Source organism: Emys orbicularis, chromosome 1 (genome assembly GCF_028017835.1).
Source record: "Emys orbicularis isolate rEmyOrb1 chromosome 1, rEmyOrb1.hap1, whole genome shotgun sequence".
Classification (NCBI taxonomy): domain Eukaryota; kingdom Metazoa; phylum Chordata; order Testudines; family Emydidae; genus Emys; species Emys orbicularis.
In genome coordinates, this window is record NC_088683.1 from 267179045 (window position 1) to 267199793 (window position 20749).

Sequence of the window (20749 nt, forward strand, 5' to 3'; positions counted from 1 at the left end):
TCAGGGAACATTCTCATGAGCACCGTCTATGAAAAGAAATAAACCATCTTCTGTGACTGGGAGCCGTAGACCTGGTGCCATTCCAACTCAGCAGGAAAGACTTTTATTCCCCCTATTTTCTAATCCAAAAGAAATCCGACAGTGGAGGTGAATGCTAGACTTGGGGAAACCTCAGCAGTGTTGTCAAACTACAGCAGTTCAAGATGGTCACACTATCCACAATAATCCCAGCACTGGAACAGGGGGGAGCTAGTTCTTGGCCCTCAACCTCCAAGACACGTACTTCCATATGACCATACACCCTTTCCACAGGAGGTTCCTCAGATTTGTTCTGGGGTCCGACCATTTTCAGTAAAGAGTGTTTTGGCCTCCCTATGGCACCCAGAGTATTTTCCAAAGTCCTGGAAGTGGTGGCGGCACCACTCTGCAAACAAGGGGTTATAATATTCCCATACCTAGATGACTGCCTCATCAAGGCTCCATCCAGGGGCGATACGCTCCAAGTCATAACAAAAAGGATGGACCTTTTCTTGAAACTCAGCCTCCAGATAAATATACAAAAATCAACTGACACCAGTACAACAGCTAGAGTTTATTAGGTCCCAACTAGATGCTATAGAGGCCAGAGCCTTCCTCCCAGATCACAGATTTTCCACAATAGTCAGTCTCATTTCCATCATGAGGCCCAGCCCACAGATCTCCATAGAGTGACCAGACAGCAAATGTGAAAAATTGGGACAGGGGTGGTGGGTAATAGGAGCCTATATAAGAAAAAGCCCCAAATATCGGGTCTGTCCCTATAAAATCGGGACATCTGGTCACCCTAGATCTCTGCCAGAACTTGCCTACAGTTGCTCAGTCATATGGCAGCGACCACATTCGTGGTAAAACACTCCAGATTACATATGCATTGCTTCCAGGGATGGCCACGAACAGCATACATACCCCACAGACACAGGCTGAATAAACTGCTCTCGATATCACTGAAGGTCAAGGACTCATTAGACTGGTGGACACAACTCAGAATGTCTGCATGGGGGATCCCTTCCTCCAATCACCACTGTCCTTGATACTTATGATCAACGCCTCCCTACTAAGTTGGGAAGCACATCAACAGACCCACACGGTACAGGGCAAGTGATCCCCATCAGAGTCCATGTTAAACATCAACCTCCTAGAATTACATGTAGTCCGCAACACATGCCTACACTTTCTATCAATAATCAGACAACAGACAGTAAGAGTAATGATAGACAACATCGCCTACATGTTTTATATCAACAGACAGGAGTGAGGTCTCAATCCCTGTGTACAGAAGCACTAAAATTGTGGATGTGGTGCATCCAGCATGACATCAATATCTCAGCCGCATACCTTCCTGGACACCAGAATACCACGGCAGACTCACTGAGCAGGAAATTCTCACAAGAACACAAGTGGGAGATAGACACAAGAACCCTACAGCATATATTCATCCGCAGGGGATTCCCCAACATAGATCTGTTCGCCACACCCAAGAATGCCAGATGCCCACCATTCTGCTCAAGAGAGGGTCTAGGTCACCAAACTCTGGGGGACACCTTCCTCATTTCATGGGATGCACCTCTTCTCTATGCCTTTCCACCTCTTCCCCTACTATTCAAAGTGCTTCCCAAGGTAAAAGTGGAACGATCCAGAGTCATTCTCATAGCCCCAACATGACCATGACAAATATGGTATCCTTACCTCTTATGCCTGGTGGTCTGTCCACCTATCACCATGTTGACGCCACACCTCCTCTCACAGGATGCAGGTCAGATTCTTCACCCAAATCTAGAATTTTTCCATCTGAAGGCATGGCTTCTTCATTGTTCCAGAATACAGAGATGACCTGTTCAGAACAGATATAAGAGATTCTTTTAAATAGCCAGTGTTCGACAATACATTATACTTACCTACATACGTGGAAAAGATTCTGAACTTGGTGTGACACCAAACATGTCTCAGCAATGAGCGCTCCTTTACCACTCATCTTGGACTACACCCTACAGCTAAAAAGATCAGGGCTATTCGCAAGCTCTGTTCATGTACATCTGGCTGCCATTATTGCATTCCACTCCAAGATAGAAGGTAATTTAGTATTCAACCATCCAATGACAAAAAATTCCTTAAGGGTTCCTACAGAATCTTTACCCTGAGGTACAAGACCCTCCTTGGGATCTCAGCCTATCTCACCAGCTCTCCATTTGAACCTATGGCGACCTGCTCCTATATGCATCTATCCATGAAAATGGTCTTTCTTGTATCCATCATATCTGCCCAATGGGTAGGAGAAATAGGTGCCCTCATGGTATACCCCACATACACAATCTTTTACAAAGATAAAGTCATGTTACAACCACACCTGAAGTTTTTACCCAAGGTACCATCCTCTTTCCATGTAAATCAACCTATCCACCTTTCCTAAACCACGTGGCAAAAAGCATGAAGCTATGACACCTTGGATGGCAGACAAGCACTAGCCTTTTACCTTGACAGTCATCACACTTATTCTTCTCTATAGATGAAAGATCAAAGGGATTGGTCGTATCCAAACAACATCTGTCAAAATGGGTCTCAGAATGCATCCACCTTTGCTACCAATGACACAAACTTCAGTTCTCACCTGGAACTCGTACGCATTCCATTCGCTCGCTGTCCACCTCGATAGCTTTTCTAAATAACATGCCGATTACAGGCATTTGTAAGGCAGCCACATGGGCACCCACGGACACATTTAGTCAACATTATGCAGCATCAGATGCCCTACTAGGACCACTGTTCTATCCTCCTTAGTAGATGTCTCTCTGAAGCTCAGCCTTCCATCTAGGGGCACTGCTCTACACTCACCTACAATGGAGCACCAATGGGAACACTACTCGGAGAAGAACAAAGGGTTACTCACCCTGTGCAGTAACTGAGATTCTTCAAGATGTGTGTCCCTATGGGTGCTTCACTACCCTCCCTCCTTCCCTCCGCTTCAGAGTTCAAACGTAGGCTCTGTGGTAGAGAAGGAACTGAGGGTGGTGAACCACACAGTGCAATATAGCCACTGCTCACAGCGTGAGACGGGGAGGAGTGCGTGTGCGGCCCAACTGGCACTGCTGCCAAAGATCTCTGATCCCAGGCACAGGGACACTACTGCACCTACAGTGGAGCACCCGTAGGGACACACATCTCGAAGAACCTCAGTTACCGCACAGGGTGAGTAACCCTCTCTTCCATGTCTTTTTCCTGCTTTCTTTTACAAAACACAGTGCTTTCTTTGGGAGATTATGATTGTAAGAATTGGAAGGAGGGTCACTGAAGAGGGGTGTTTTAGGAAGCGGTTTGAATGAAGAGAAGGTTGTTACGTAGTGCAAAAGGAATGGGAGTGCCAGGCATTTGAGGAGACATGAGAAAGATACCGAGTTCATGACATTTGAGCGCTGAAGGACTGGACAGCGCAAGGGACTGGAAATGGGCTATGACATCTAGCAATCCTCGATCACCAGTTAAAATCCAGGCCTGGCTGATGGTGACGAAATGTACCAGCCAGTGTTACGTGGCCTATGTGAAGCAGATTAGTAGCATCATTCCACTTGCAGTGGGGAGGAGTCAAGCATCACAAACACCATGACACTCTCAGAAAAGAGGCCAAGAGCTGAATGAACTTGCAGATTTACTAGCCCTCTCAGTCTGGGAGGGGGCCTTGAAGTGCAGAATGAAGATTCTACATTGTCACTGCTCATGCTGTATCTTCCCTGCATATGAAAAAGTTCTGTTCCCAATGCTATTAATCCAGTACCTAAAAATAACCCTTTTGTTCCATTTACACTGTTTCAAGCTGCCTTATTTATTGTGCTGTTTGTGTTGTACAGTGTCCTCACCTCTCTGCAGGTCTATATTTCACCCAATGTGCTTTATTTTACTATAGGAAGATTGTCATGGCATCTTCAGAATAAATGTAAGTGTTTCAAAAAATCTGAATTTAAAGCTAAGACCTGGAGAGAAAAAGCCTGGATTTTGGGTGCCAAGAGTCTGGTGAGTAGTTGTAACTTAGCCAGTTTTTCTTCAGATAGTTCAGTTGTTAATCTGCTGCAGGACCCAAACACTGCAGCGTTGTAGTACTGAAAGTAGCAAATAAAACTGGTGACAAACGGACCAATCTAGTTTCCCTACCAACCTGAGGGAAGCGCAGGAAAGACAAACATGCTGCCTATTACTGTCCACATCTGATATTTCCTATTTTACACACAGGGAAATACTGTGGTTAGGGCTGTCAAGCGATTAAGAAAATTAATCATGATTAATCGTGTGATTAAAAAAATTAATCATGATTAATTGCATGATTAATCACACTGTTAAACAATAATAGAATACCATTTTAAATATTTTGGATGCTTTTTACATTTTCAAATATATTGATTTCAATTATAACACAGAATACAAAGTGTACAGTGCTCACTTTATATTTATTTTTTATTGCAAATATTTGCACTGTAAAAACAAAAGAAATAGTATTTTTCAGTTCACCTAATACAAGTACTGTAGTGTAATTTCTTTATCACGAAAGTTGAACTTACAAATGTAGAATTATGTTCAAAAACACTGCATTCCAAAATAAAACACTGTAAAACTTTGAAGCCTACAAGTCCCACTCAGTCCTATTTCTTGTTCAGTCAGTCACTCAGACAAACAAGTTTGTTTACATTTGCAGGAGATAATGCTATCCGCTTCTTGTTTACAATGTCACCTGAAAGTGAGAACATGGCGTCACAAAATATTTACATCCCAGATGCTGTAAAGATTCATATGTCCCTTCATGCTTCAACCACCATTCCAGAGGACATGCGTCCATGCTGATGATGGGTTCTGCTAAGTAACGATCCAAAGCAGTGCAGACCAACGCATGTTCATTTTCATCATCTGAGTCAGATGCCACCAGTAGAAGGTTGATTTTCTTTTTTGGTGGTTCAGGGTCTGTAGTTTCCACATTGGAGTGTTGCTCTTTTAAGACTTCTGAAAGCATGCTCCACACCTCGTCCCTCTCAGATTTTGGAAGGCACTGCAGCTATCTTTAGAAATCTCACATTCATTCTTTCTTTGTGTTTTGTCAAATCTGCAGTGAAAGTGTTCTTAAATCGAACAACATGTGCTGGGTCATCATGCAAGACTGCTATAACATGAAATATATGGCAGAATGCTGGTAAAACAAAGCAGGAGACATACAATTCTCCCCACTGGAGTTGAGTCACAAATTTAATTAACTAATTATTTTTTTAACAAGCATGGAAGCATGTCCTCTAGAATGGTGGCTGAAATATGAATACGAATGTTTAGCATATCTAGCATGTAAATACCTTGCAATGCCTGCTACAAAAGTCCCATGAGAACGCCTGCTCTCACTTTCTGGTGACGTTGTAAATAAGAAATGGACAGCATGATCTCCCATTAATGTAAACAAACTTGTTTGTCTTAGCAATTGGCTGAACAAGAGGTAGGACTGAGTGGATTTGTAGGCTCTAAAGTTTTACATTGTTTTGTTTTTGAGTTTTTTATGTAACAACAACAAAAAATCTACATTTGTAAGTTGCACTTTCATTATAAAGAGATTGCAGTACAGTACTTTTATGAGGTGAATTGAAAAATACTCTATCATTTTTACAGTGCAAATATTTGTAATAAAAAATAATAATATAAAGTGAGCACTGTACACTTTGTATTCTGTGTTGTTATTGAAATCAATACATTTGAAAAGGTAGAAAAACATCCACAAATATTTAATAAATTTCAATTGGTATTCTATTGTTTAACAGTGTGATTAAAACTGTGATTAATCGTGATTCATTTTTTTAATCATGATTCATTTTTTTGAGTTAATCGTGTGAGTTAACTGCAATTAATTGACAGCCCTAATTGTGGTATCTCAGATGCAACAATGATGTAATGGCAACAGTAAATCTATGATTTATATTCTGACAGTGTCAATTTAAGATTTTCTAACACCTAAAAATGTGTGAAACTTGTCTTTAATTGCTTATATTTTGAAAGGAGGTTGTTTCACTTTTTGCAAATTCAGCAAAACGGCTAAAATTTTTTTAATTAAGGGGGGAGGGTAAAAGAACGTGGTAGCATGGGAAAATTCAGAGCCATCCTACACTAATGAAATAATACACTGTGATTTGAACAGTCAGTGAAGCTGTGGCATCTGCAGAACTCTTTCAGCTTCCGTATGCTTCAGATAAATTCTGAAGGCAGAATTCCTGTGAGTAAGCAAATTCAATCCACTTCAGCTTGATCCAGAAATAACTAAAAAGATCTTAATCAGCAAAACTATGAAGTTTGGAGAATTTTTTGTCACTGCAGAAAATGTATTACTCAAGGAGGTGAGTACCAGTTGTTGGCCTTGTAGGACCAGATTTTCAAGAGCCCAGTACCTCATAGCCTGAGTGTCACAGTGGGAGCTATGTCCATATTGCAAGCGAGGGGTGTGATTTCCCGGCTTGTGTGCAGATACCCATGGTAGCTCAATGAGAGCTAGCCTGAGTATAAACAGTAGTGTAGCTGCAGTAGCGTGGGCAGTGGCAACGGAGGCATGGTTTGTACTAAGCTAGTGGTTCCCAAACTTTAACAACCTGTGAACCCCTTTCACTAAAATGTCAAGTTTCATGAACCCCCTTCTAAAAATGAATATTTCCAGGGATTTTCTCCTTTACCTGAGTATAAATTATAAAAGCAGTGATCTTGGAAATATAACATTTGTTTTTATGACATGCTTATTCCACACTATTATTAATTATTATTTATCATTACAGTATTTTTATTACATTATGAAAACGGCAACACTCTTCCAAGATCTCACTTTCGTAGCTTGTATCACTTTGAATAAGCCTGTTATAAGAAAAGGCTCCTATGTTTCATCAAGGAGTATTAGATGTGAAACAGCATGAAGGTATTTAAGAAGCCAACTCAAAGAGTTCCTCCTTCCACAAGCATTCAGGTCTTGAGCAGTCCAGGCAAACAACGCACATTACAACAAAGCTTAAACTTGTTCTTCATAATAATTTTAAAAACAATACTAGCTGCCTATTTAATTATAATCAGCAAAAAATATCCACCTCCCTTTCCATTTCTTATAACGAGTCTTGAAGTTTAAATCTCCTCAGTGTGATAGATAGGCTTGCTTTGATCTGCTTAGCTCTTGGAAGCTCAGGGGCTCCAGGCTGCCCGAGGTTCCTAGGGACAGCTCTGTCCGCCATTAGAGAATTTTTTCCTAAGAACCTCCTGTAACATTTCACGAACCCCCAGGGGTTCACGAACCCCAGTTTGGGAACAACTGTACTAAGCAAAGCTAAGCTGTGCCTCTGCTGCCACTGCCTGTGCTACCACAGCTCTACTACTACTTATACTCACACCAACTCAGGGGAATCACACTCATATTGTAGACATAGCCTTAGCGGTGAGATTTTCCAAAAAGTTACGCTGGTAGGAAAACTGGAAATCTAGCTACTTAATTTGGTGTCTGAATGGTAGCTGAGGATGAGCTTTTCAGAAAATCTGTCTCTGATTGGGGATGCACAGCTCTTTAAAAAACTAACCTCTAATGGATTCTTTCATTTTCAAATGGAGTTTCTTCCTTTGGAATCCTGGCTAACACAAAGAATGTTATGTTTGAAGGCTGAGAAAACCAGTGATTTCCTCTCGTTAACATTTCTCTTTGGACTAGCAAAATCTGATATTATGAATGAATATGAATGATAATTTGCAGAAGCACCTACTGACTAAACCAGGAGCCTAAATCACATAAGCACTTTTGAAAATTCTGTTCCTTGAGGTACATTAGCAGGGTTGTATGACATAGCTTTGTTTCTGCCAGTGTCATCAGAACTGTTTTTTTCACGATCGCTAACTTTTAAGAACATAAGAACATAAGAAAGGCCGTACTGGGTCAGACCAAAGGTCCATCTAGCCCAGTATCTGTCTACCGACAGTGGCCAATGCCAGGTGCCCCAGAGGGAGTGAACCTAACAGGCAATGATCAAGTGATCTCTCTCCTGCCATCCATCTCCATCCTCTGACGAACAGAGGCTAGGGACACCATTCTTACCCATCCTGGCTAATAGCCATTTATGGACTTAGCCACCATGAATTTATCCAGTCCCCTTTTAAACATTGTTATAGTCCTAGCCTTCACAACCTCCTCAGGTAAGGAGTTCCACAAGTTGACTGTGCGCTGCGTGAAGAAGAACTTCCTTTTATTTGTTTTAAACCTGCTGCCTATTAATTTCATTTGGTGACCCCTAGTTCTTGTATTATGGGAATAAGTAAATAACTTTTCCTTATCCACTTTCTCAACATCACTCATGATTTTATATACCTCTATCATGTCCCCCCTTAGTCTTCTCTTTTCCAAACTGAAGAGTCCTAGCCTCTTTAATCTTTCCTCATATGGGACCCTCTCTAAACCCTTAATCATTTTAGTTGCTCTTTTCTGAACCTTTTCTAGTGCTAGAATATCTTTTTTGAGGTGAGGAGACCACATCTGTACACAGTATTCGAGATGTGGGCGAACCATGGATTTATATAAGGGCAATAATATATTCTCAGTCTTATTCTCTATCCCCTTTTTAATGATTCCTAACATCCTGTTTGCTTTTTTGACCGCCTCTGCACACTGCGTGGACATCTTTAGAGAACTATCCACGATGACGCCAAGATCTTTTTCCTGACTCGTTGTAGCTAAATTAGCCCCCATCATGTTGTATGTGTAGTTGGGGTTATTTTTTCCAATGTGCATTACTTTACATTTATCCACATTAAATTTCATTTGCCATTTTGTTGCCCAATCACTTAGTTTTGTGAGATCTTTTTGAAGTTCTTCACAATCTGCTTTGGTCTTAACTATCTTGAGTAGTTTAGTATCATCTGCAAACTTTGCCACCTCACTGTTTACCCCTTTCTCCAGATCATTTATGAATAAATTGAATAGGATAGGTCCTAGGACTGACCCTTGGGGAACACCACTAGTTACCCCTCTCCATTCTGAGAATTTACCATTAATTCCTACCCTTTGTTCCCTGTCCTTTAACCAGTTCTCAATCCATGAAAGGACCTTCCCTTTTATCCCATGACAGCTTAATTTACGTAAGAGCCTTTGGTGAGGGACCTTGTCAAAGGCTTTCTGGAAATCTAAGTACACTATGTCCACCGGATCCCCCTTGTCCACATGTTTGTTGACCCCTTCAAAGAACTCTAATAGATTAGTAAGACACGATTTCCCTTTACAGAAACCATGTTGACTATTGCTCAAGAGTTTATGTTTTTCTATGTGTCTGACAATTTTGTTCTTTACTATTGTTTCAACTAATTTGCCCGGTACCGACGTTAGACTTACCGGTCTGTAATTGCCGGGATCACCCCTAGAGCCCTTTTTAAATATTGGCGTTACATTAGCTAACTTCCAGTCATTGGGTACCGAAGCCGATTTAAAGGACAGGTTACAAACCTTAGTTAATAGTTCCGCAACTTCACATTTGAGTTCTTTCAGAACTCTTGGGTGAATGCCATCTGGTCCCGGTGACTTGTTAATGTTGAGTTTATCAATTAATTCCAAAACCTCCTCTAGTGATACTTCAGTCTGTGACAGTTCCTCAGATTTGTCACCTACAAAAGCCAGCTCAGGTTTGGGAATCTCCCTAACATCCTCAGCCGTGAAGACTGAAGCAAAGAATCCATTTAGTTTCTCCGCAATGACTTTATCATCTTTAAGCGCTCCTTTTGTATTTTCATCGTCAAGGGGCCCCACTGGTTGTTTAGCAGGCTTCCTGCTTCTGATGTACTTAAAAAACATTTTGTTATTACCTTTGGAGTTTTTGGCTAGCCGTTCTTCAAACTCCTCTTTGGCTTTTCTTATTACACTCTTGCACTTAAGTTGGCAGTGTTTGTGCTCCTTTCTATTTGCCTCACTAGGATTTGACTTCCACTTTTTAAAGGAAGTCTTTTTATCTCTCACTGCTTCTTTTACATGGTTGTTAAGCCACGGTGGCTCTTTTTTAGTTCTTTTACTGTTTTTCTTAATTTGGGGTATACATTGAAGTTGAGCCTCTATTATGGTGTCTTTAAAAAGGGCCCACGCAACTTGCAGGGATTTCACTTTAGTCACTGTACCTTTTAACTTTTGTCTAACTAACCCCCTCATTTTTGTATAGTTCCCCCTTTTGAAATTAAAGGCCACAGTGTTGGGCAATTGAGGTGTTCTTCCCACCACAGGGATGTTGAATGCTATTGTATTATGGTCACTATTTCCAAGCGGTCCCGCTATAGTTACCTCTTGGACCAGCTCCTGCGCTCCACCCAGGATTAAATTTTGGCAATGTACTGTCAGAAACACTCTAAAATACAGTGCCATGTCACAAGCGTTATCATTTTTACAGTAGCTCAGCTTATAAATAAATATGAGATTGTAAAGATTTAGCAATTAAGTGGAGTATATGTAATTTTTTTAGTTTTCAAAGTATTATTATTCAGAACTTTGCATGATATTTTGTAGAGATTTAGACAATGCCACAGTCACTGTAACAAAGGAGTTTACAGTCTCAGACTAACTTAGAATATGAAGAAAAACTAAGCAGATATGGAAATAAAAGTTGAGTAATAACACAAATAAAAACTGTGCTTCTTTATATGATTAGCTCCTTTGTATAGCATGAGGATGTATTCTTTGACTTAGAGAGGCCACAGTACGATGCCTAAGATCCATCTTATCAGAAGATAGTTAAAATGCACTCATTCCTTTACTATTATTTCAGGGCAAATCCTCGCAATTTTAATTTTGACAATGTGGGAAATGCCATGTTGGCACTATTTGAAGTTCTTTCATTAAAAGGCTGGGTGGAAGTCAGAGATGTCATTATTCATCGCGTGGGGCCGGTAAGCAAGCATATCAAATCCTGTTAACGCTTTGAAAGCTGCTGAATTTGTTTTGATGAATAATCATATTTTTCGTATATGCAGATCCATGGAATCTATATTCATGTCTTTGTGTTCCTGGGCTGCATGATTGGATTGACCCTTTTTGTTGGAGTTGTCATTGCTAATTTCAATGAAAATAAGGTAATAATTCAGTTATTGTATCTCACATGGGAATAGTTTCATACTTTGTTAGCTTTAAACATCATATGACAAATTGTGCAATATGAGATAATAAGATGTGCTGTTGCTAATATAAGTAAGTTACAATTCAAGAAGCAACCTCATTATTTCCTTAGGATCATATTACCTGAAGAGAGATATAGGACCAAATTCAGATCTGAAGTGAGCAGATGCAGGTGTACTGAAGTATGAATTTAGGCATGGTCTCAATTTGGCCCATAAGCAATGAACAAAGAGAACCATTCTTTGAGTTCCTCACTTGACAAAAATGGTGGTGAGGGGGAAAGCTCTTGAGACACAGATCTAGAGTCTGTGACATGGTTGTTTTTAAATTTCACTAAGCTTGTGTCTTTATTTTACTACCTTTTTATTTTTTCTGTAATGAAATCTTTCCAACAATCCACTAGTTTTTATTAATCTTTTTTATTGTGTAATCCCTTTTAATGTAATATTTCCTGTGCTGTGTGATTTTTGGCCTAACAGTGAGAATTAATACATGTTATAATAATCAGTCTCTTTAACTGCATCACGTTTTAGGGTGTATCTTCCCAGGGCATATCTTGGGGACACAATTCCATAAAGAGATTATGTTCACCTCAGAGGGAGCTTTTCTGATCTTATTAGTAGGACAACCACCTGTTTGTTTGACTCACTGTTCCAAGACTAGACATTCCAAGACACGCCATGGGGATGGTACCACTGCTCACACAGCTTTGTATGGTTAAGTGCTTACTGGGCAAAGTTTCTATGTGTCTGGGAAAGCAATCTGTGACATTTGCCTTTAAAAGTTCTCTGTTGCTTTTCCAGCTCCAAACCCTTGGTATGAGATTTTATAGCTCTCTGATGTTGTAAGGACCTTATTATGTCTTAAGATAATTTTAAATAGTGTAGTTTGTACTATGCTATCAAAATGCTTATGTGTGTGCTCTTTATTACTACCTACCCTGAAGTCATATCTGCACTTCTTATGCTTCCTTTATGGAAAATGTTGTAGCATAGCATATGTTTATTTTATTTAAATTATACTACAAGCATAGGAAGTGTGTCTGTAGTGCTTTTGTAGAAGGCTGGTTCCCTGATAAGCTAGAGCAGTGCTGACAAGCTAATACCTTGCTGCAGGGTTTTTTACAGCAAAGTCCAGACAGAATCGACCACTGTTTAAAACAGTGCTCCCCAGCAAATGGTGTTCAGTCAAATGGAAGACCTCCCGTAGGTTTCCCTACCCCCACTGAGCCGCTGATACAAAGAGCAACAACTGAGCTTGCTGAGTTGAGTCCCAGAAACTCACAGCTAGTGCATTTGGAAATCTTCTTGAGTGCAGGGCTGATGCTCTGACCCCTTTACCCAAATACTGTGTTATTCAAGGAGAGTTTGAGAATGTAACTTCATTTCAAGCCCCGAGGCAAGCTGTTGTTTTCATGTGCACAACATTTAAATGTTTAAGATTTTATATGACAAAATCTTCTTGTTTTTCTTTGTTAAGGGTACAGCTTTACTGACTGTAGATCAGAGACGGTGGGAAGATCTAAAGAGCAGACTGAAGATAGCTCAACCTCTTCATCTCCCACCTCGTCCGGGTATCAAAGATATTCTGATGTTATTCATGTTGAGGCCCAGTGTTCATAATTCCCCAGGAGTCTAAGATTCAAATTAAAATTGTAATCGTTAGGCCACTAGGAGGTTGTGCATAAGTTAATGTGGAAACAGGCTCCAACTACAGATCTCTGCATAAGGCTATTAAAATCAACCCAAAAAAGGTTGTGCTTCAATGGTTTTAGGATAAGCCTTAATGAAAAAATGAATTTTAAATGAAATATATTTGCACTTGCCTGTTAATGATATGAACTGAATGTATTATCTTGACAGCTATTGAATGATGCACTTGCTTTACCCCTACCAAAGCCTTCATGCAACATTGGTGTTCAGTATTTGAAATTACATGTTCAGAAGCACTATTTGATATGTGAAACTGTAGCAGAAAATTAGAAATGTATTTCAAAACTAGACAAGGATTAGGTTACCATTAACAAACAAGAAAAATATGTCAAGAAACAGGGAGAAAAAAATACCACTGTGTGCAATTTAATTCTTCTTGTTTAACTCCTTCTTTTTCAGATAACGATGGCTTTAGAGCCAAAATGTATGATATAACGCAGCATCCGTTTTTTAAGAGGACTATTGCTGTGCTTGTTCTGGCCCAGTCTGTCTTGCTTTCAGTGAAGGTATTTTTGTTTCTTATTGCGTCTTGTAACAGTGGTGGAACGAATGAGCTGTACCCTTTTAAAATAGTGAACTGTACATAAGCTAGCAATGAACTGCTGGAAATATAATATAATATTTCTAAATACAGTGGGCCAGATACTCAGCTGGTGTAAATCAGTACAGCTCCATTAAAGTCTCTGGAGCTGCGCCAGTTTATACCAATTAACAATCTGGTCCACTATTTTTAATTTCTCATTTAACGCTAAATCCATATAAAAGGAAAGATGCACCCACCTGCCATTCCTGCCTGAATGTGTTATTCACTGTAAAAACGGAATCTATGGCAACAATACACACTGAAATAAAAATTAAAACGTGGTAAATATATTTTATATCTGTTTTATGATCTACTATCTTTGTTCCATTTCAGTGGGATGTCGAAGATCCAGTGACTGTTCCTTTAGCAACAATGTCTGTTGTTTTCACCTTCATTTTTGTCCTAGAGGTACAGTAATATATTTAGTTGTTTCTCCAGAGTCAGACTAGTTTTGTATATTTTATTTTGGTTCTAGGGTTACTGTCCAAGTTTTAATTTCAGGCTACATATCCATGGGGCAACTCATATGACTAGTGCTTGAGTATGTATTGCAGAAATGTGTGTTTTACTTGTTATGGGGCTAGACTTGTGTATCCTTTTCAGTCCATGTATCTGCAACACAGATAATTTCATCCTGGATATGTATAGCAGTGAGAATGGTATTTCAGTAAATTTCTAAAGCAGAGTTGCAAAGGGTGTTCTGTGCAGTGAGCCAGCACAAGGTCTAGCTACCTGGGAAGTCCTGCTTAAAACATACATCCTTCCTTTCATTCTCAGTCTGTTTAAATATGACACCATGAGAAAACAGAAGGCAAAAGGACTGTTAGCCATAGAAAGCACATATATTTCTAAGCATCTCTGTGTGTGTATCCATCTCCTTTCCCTCAGTCATTTAAAAAGCAAAAGCAACAGAATTACGGGTAGTATGTAGATACGAGCATAGAAAAGTAAAGGTTATATAACAGGGGTATATTGGGGGAAGACTATGACAAACATAACTATTTGGTGTATAATTTCCTTTATCATATGACTCTCTTCTCCCATCTTAAAAGACAATATTTAGTACAAGCAGTGAAAAGAAGGTGGTTGGTTTTTCTTAATTAGCAGCCTGGAAAACACTGCAACCAACATCAGCTCTGTGAGCATAGTTAACCTGTGGGACTCATTTCAACAAGATAGGAATGAGTCTGAGAGCTTAGTAGGGTTCAGAAAAAGATTAGATATTTATATAGGTAATAACATAGATAGCTACACTGGATAAGATGAAAAATGAGAAGGGATATAAATCCTCATCTTTCAGATTGTAAGCCAGTCACAAATTTATGGGAGTTAAGAATAAACTTCCCCTTATGGTTCGCTTATTCCATAATTCCACTACAAGATTTTTTGCACTTTCCTCTGAAATATCTGGTACTGGCCACTATCCCAGACAGGAGAGTGGACTAGATGGATCACTGGTCTAATCCAATATGACAGTTCCTATGTTCCTAATTTGATAGGTTTTCCCAGCAATGATGGATAAACAATGAAGTGACTACCTTGTAGCAGTCCTACATATATCATATGTTGCCTATGCCTTATCTGCCCAAGAGGAGTCAGTGCCTCTAGAAGAGTGAGCAGATATGGAGAGGTTTGATTTGTAGGATACATGGCCAGTTTTTAATTCACCAAATAAGGATTGCTTTAGAAATCCCTACTCTCTTGTTCTGCCTGGGAAAACAAACAATTTCCAAACATTTCAAAAGGGTTTTGTTTCAACATACAAAAATGACATTTTCAGTGTACAAGATTTATGGGGAAAGGAAATCAAAGTAGATGGATTTGTATCAATATTTTATACCTAATCTAGCAACAACTCTGTCTGGAAACATCTGCCAATAAAGCAGTCTAGTAATCAGAGAACTCAGCTCCTCTGTGTACCTAAGAAAGGAGATGGCAACTAAAAAGGCTCACTTTGCTAGTCATCAAATAAAGAGGCTCAAACTAAAGCCTTAGCAGCCTTTACATTTTAGCTGATTTATAGAATTGCACATAATATCCTTTCTGTAGTTTTTTTTTACCATTCTACAGAATCCTCCATAAAGTTATGAGTCTCTCATTATAATGTCAACAATTACCACACCACAATCTGATACTCTATTTATTTCCTGTGGTAAGTATGGGGAAATATGTTGGTATCTGAGATACCTCTGTGAGGTAACTGCTGGTTGAGAAATATTGACTTTTTAATGGCAATCATTCTACCTGGAGGCCATCCTGAGTAGGAAACTGTCTAGAGGGCAAAGGAAAAGTTGGATTCAAGGTAAAATTTCTGTAGTACATGGGATTCAAACAAGTCTAATTCCAGTGCCCTCTACCATGCTAGCACAAATAGATAGAACTTGTGACAAGAAAGCTAAAAGAGCCACTAACCAATGTGGGGAAATGAAGGCCATTCCTCAACAGGGGGTCCAGAATCATGCCCATCAAGGAGAGTTCAGACTAACAGTGAGAGTGCTGCACAAGGAAAGAGAAAATTCTGTAAAGCTCCAGAGTAGACTGCATCTTAATGAAAAAGTGATCTAGATACAGATATAAATTAAAAACCTTTTAGACAAAAGAATACTGGCAGGATCTAAACTGTGTGTTCAGCTTTCTCACCTGGATTAGAAAGTTAACAGGTAAAAATAAAATATTCCTTTGTTTCCAAACTGAAGAAAACTCTTGATGCCTATTTGGCTCCCTTATCAAGGTCCTTCTTGAAAAGTTTAGAGCCATTGTGCCCACAAGCATCTCCTGAATCTACCCACAAATTCCAGTTCATTTGTGTCATGCATATCCCCAACCTACCAGATACATCCCCACAAGACAGATAAATGCAGCTTGCTGCCAAGTACTTGGTACCTGTCCTGGTTAATCATGGCCAAACCTGAACCCTGGTAGACACAGAATCTGAGTAGGGTCAGGTCTAACTGCATAGCTCTGGTAAAGAATGCAGTGAAACAGTTCTAAAGACCACTGATGAGAGCTCAAACCTGTGTAAGAAAAGAATCACTCTTCCTATTGCAAACATCAATACGAGTGGCCACAGAATCAGTGGAAAAAACTTACTTTGAGACCTCATTATTATTTTAGGATACTATGAGACATGGCTTTAGTGATGACTGAGATGAATATCAGGTGGACCCCATTCTTACAATAAAATATCTTGAAAAGACATGGGAAGGAAGGATTTAGTCTGCCTGTGGTAGACCATTTTTTTTTTAAATCCTGGTATGTGGAGCTATTGTATCCTGCTAACTGTGGGAAAACTTGGTTTGTGGAATGGGAGGGATGGAGAAGTACAGCAAAAAATAGATATTTGGAAACTGAAAAATATTCCTCTGCAGATTATAAAAATTGTGACTCTGTCCTGCACTTTCCAGTCATATCTGAGTGGAGAGTATACGATCAGGTAAGTGAAGAGTGTCAAATTTGAGCCTAAACCAGTGTCACCTTAAATACAATTTAGCCTTTGGGAATTTAACAAATATTGTTAAATGTCAGTATTGAAAGCTAGGATATAAAACCAAAGAGGTTAGTGCCTAATTATTATTTCTTTTATATGATATGCTTTAGTAACATTTAAACCGTTAATATGTGTAGATAAGAACTGACTGTGTGCAATGCTAAACCTTCTTTTGTAGACATTCTGCATGGATCACATGGCTTGTACGACTGCTAAATACTGTTATCTGTTCTAAACAGATCCTATTCTTAAACATCCTGCCTGTGGCATCACTAACTTTCTAAGAAAAAACAACGAGGAGTCCTTGTGGCACCTTAGAGACTAACAAATTTATTTGGGCAAAAGCTTATGCCTAAATAAATTTGTTAGTCTCTAAGGTTCCACAAGGACTCCTCGTTGTTTTTGCTGATACAGACTAACATGGCTACCGCTCTGAAACCTGTTTCTAAGAAAAGTCAACCCTTTCAGTCTCTGTGTTCATTAGGAGCATTGTGAAACCCCCTGCAATCTACTGGCCCACACTATTTTTTCCTCCAATCTTATGCTTCCTGTGCTCATGTATGCTGTTGAGCATGGATGGAGTTCAGCAGAAGTAAAACAAAAAACGTTTGCAACAGGAAAAAGAAGGTTGCTTTTAAATTAATTTGCAGTACATGAGACATATAAGACAGTTATAACCTTGCATATAAGTGTATTTGTGCGAAATTGGCATTAATATATACTTCAGTCACTTCATACACCCATACACACACACGTAATTTTTTAGTTATGCATCATCAGCTTAATCATTTTCTACCTTCATACTAACCCTTTGTTTAACTATTAAAACTCCTACTCATTTAAAACCAATCTACAAGTAGAACACTACCAAAACATTTTAGGGACCAAATGTTCTTATAGTGAAAAATAACCTTTTGCTAAGAATTTGCACTAGCAAGACTATCTTTATTGTTCTCTAGGTCACTATGAAGATTATTGCCATGTCACCTGCTGGCTTCTGGCAAAGCAGAAGAAATCGATATGACCTTTTGGTGACCTCCCTTGGTGTTATATGGGTGATACTTCACTTTGCCTTACTAGTAAGATCAACAATTGCAATTCCAATGATAATTTATTGGTTTTATTTGTTAATCACCAACAGTTTTTACTGCTATCCTGATTCAAATAAGGACAATTGCCAAGCCCAGGGTGTTTACAAACTAAAAATAAGACCCAAATAAAACAAGATGCCCTGGGAATCAAGAAGAAGGTAACAATTTGTGGGGTTGGTGAACTAGATTTTTCTTACATCCTATAGTGCTGAGGTGGAGAAGATATTGGACTGATATAGGTTAGGCTCTCAAACTTTTTTACTGGTGACCCCTTTCACATAGCAAGCCTTTGAGTGCGACCCCCCTTATAAATTAAAAACACTTTTTAATATATTTAACACCATTGTAAATGCTGGATGCAAAGCAGGGTTTGGGGTGGAGGTTGACGGCTCGCGACCCCCCATGTAATAACCTCGTGACCCCATGAGGGGTCCCGACCCCCAGTTTGAGAACCCCTGGTTAGGATCTGCGGGCCTTGTGGAGGAAGTGAGTCCTTAGGAGGGATTAGAATGAGGAGAGGGAAGAAATGTGGTGTCCTGGGATTGGAAGACCTTGCCAGGAGCAGTTTCATTGGGGGGTGAGAGAGGAAGAGAGGCTGGAGGGAATAATCCAGGTAGGAGTCATTGTAGAGAAAGATAAGGCAGAGTTTCTAAACCGATGAACAGCGCAAAGCATGTCAGTGAATCTGGTCCATGCGGTTTTGTTACAGAACAACATTTAGTCCAGGAAGGCAGAAGATTTATCTGTTCAGGGAAGAGGTCAGCTGCACCCTCCCTCTCAAGTTTAAAAAAAAGGGGGAGTGGGGGCGTATACCCTCATTTGTGGGAATGTGAGCTCTCCCCCCTTATCACTGGAGAGGAGAGGTGGCTTCAATCAACAATCCCCAGTTGTGGCTGTCACCTCCCTACATTGTTGAGAGCCTTCCCTCTGGTCTATCTCAAGCACTCTTTGTGGGGGCAAAACTGTCCCTTTGTCCCTGGCATCCTCAATTTGCCCCCTGCTGCTGAGTAGCTTGGCAGGCCTGTGGAGTTTCTGCAAGCCAGCAGCTGCCTAGACTTATAGAACTGAGAGGCTGTTGGACATAATTACAGCCCAGCTAAGAGAACTGTGAGGGTTTTGTTGGTTTATTGTGTTGGGAGGTTTGGCTAGTGCTTTTGAAGTGGCACAGCTTTTTCTGTTAGTTTATTATTATTCAGCATTTGTTGTTGAAATATTACTTTTTTTAAAATGCTGATTGCACTGTATAATTCACAGAGAGATTCATGCAGAAAAACTGATCATTTGAGAGATCACTGCAGGACACTGTATATGAAGTCTCTTGTGTTTAAATTTCAGAATGCATACACATATATGATGGGTGCATGTGTAATTGTCTTCAGGTTCTTCTCAATTTGTGGGAAACATGTAAGTACAAATCAGGAATTACAGTCAATACAATGCTCATGCATAGATTAAAAGATTTATCACTTTGCTTTTCTACAGCACATTCTACGGGTCTCCATTTTATGTACTGTTGCTATAAGTCTCCATTTTATATGTTTAACTTAAAATATCAGGGTTTTAGTTGTATTACATTGTGACGTTCCCCTCTGGTGTTATCCGGACCAGTGATCTGTTAGGTCACTCCAATCCTTGACTCTGGGAGCCAGCCTCACCCTGCTCTGCTGTGAGAACCCCCACTCCTGGGCTGTTCACGCACAGCCTCTGGCATGTAAGCTGCTTCTTGGATTGTGCAACCGAATGACCCTAGCCAATATCTCCGGTCCCAGACACAACCCTAGGAACCTCCATCTTGCAGTGTCCAGTTATGCCTGCTGGATGCTGCAAGCTTATATGAGTTCATCAATTTAACAAAGAAATTGATATGTACCAGGCTTGTTATCCCAAGGGGAGTCTCTGACATGCTTCAAACCAAACACACTGCGTCAGGTAGAATAAACAAACAGATTTATGAACTACAAAGATAGATTCAAAGTGATTATAAGTCGAAGCATAACAAATTGGATTTGGTCAAATGAAATAAAAGCAAAACGCATTCTAAGCTGAACTTAACACTTTCAATGCCCTTACAAACTTAGATGCTTCTCACCACAGGCTGGCTGGTTGCTCTTCAGCCAGGCTCTCCCCTTTGATCAGCACTTCAGTTGCTTGGTGGTGGTGGTGTCTGTAGATGTAGGTGGAAGAGAGAGGAAGAGCATGGCAAACGTCTCTCCCTTTTATATGTTATTTCTTCCCTCTTGGCTTTGCCTCCCCGCCCCTTCAGATTCAGGTGAGCATTACCTCATTGCAGTTCCAAACTGACCAAAGAAAGGGGCGTGACTCCCTCGAGAGCTCAACAGGTTATTTTGTTGCTGTCTAGGCCAGCATCCTTTGTTCCTGTGAAGCTGGTCTGGGTTTGTCCCATACATGCCCTGATGAGGTGTGAACTGCCTCTCTGTTCTTGGAGAGTTTTTGCCTGGGCTTGCTTTAAGCCATGAGGATACATTTTCAGTCTCATAATTATATATGAAATTATAACCTAGAACATTACTATAACCTTATTGTAACAATTACTATAACATCACTATAATAACCATGCTCAGTGCATCATGAGCCTTCCGAAGACACCAAACATGACAAACTTTGCATTGGATACCACACAATCATTTTATAAAGATGAACAAGGGGGTGTATGGTGTTCCTCCAAGGTACAGAGCATCACATAAATATCAGAAATAAATT

At 39.9% G+C, this 20749-nt stretch overlaps 1 protein-coding gene across 2 annotated transcripts in view; it reads left to right on the forward strand.

Moving 5' to 3' along the window:
- The window catches only part of NALCN (sodium leak channel, non-selective), a 369797-nt gene that overhangs the window by 336373 nt on the left and 12675 nt on the right, over nt 1-20749 (forward strand). For both annotated transcript variants that reach the window (XM_065410363.1, XM_065410371.1), the window contains 8 exons: nt 3935-4041; nt 10809-10929; nt 11014-11112; nt 12635-12728; nt 13267-13373; nt 13784-13858; nt 17897-18016; nt 19364-19432. In XM_065410363.1, the coding sequence (XP_065266435.1) occupies nt 3935-4041; nt 10809-10929; nt 11014-11112; nt 12635-12728; nt 13267-13373; nt 13784-13858; nt 17897-18016; nt 19364-19432 (792 nt within the window). The remainder of the gene's footprint in view (nt 1-3934; nt 4042-10808; nt 10930-11013; nt 11113-12634; nt 12729-13266; nt 13374-13783; nt 13859-17896; nt 18017-19363; nt 19433-20749) is intronic.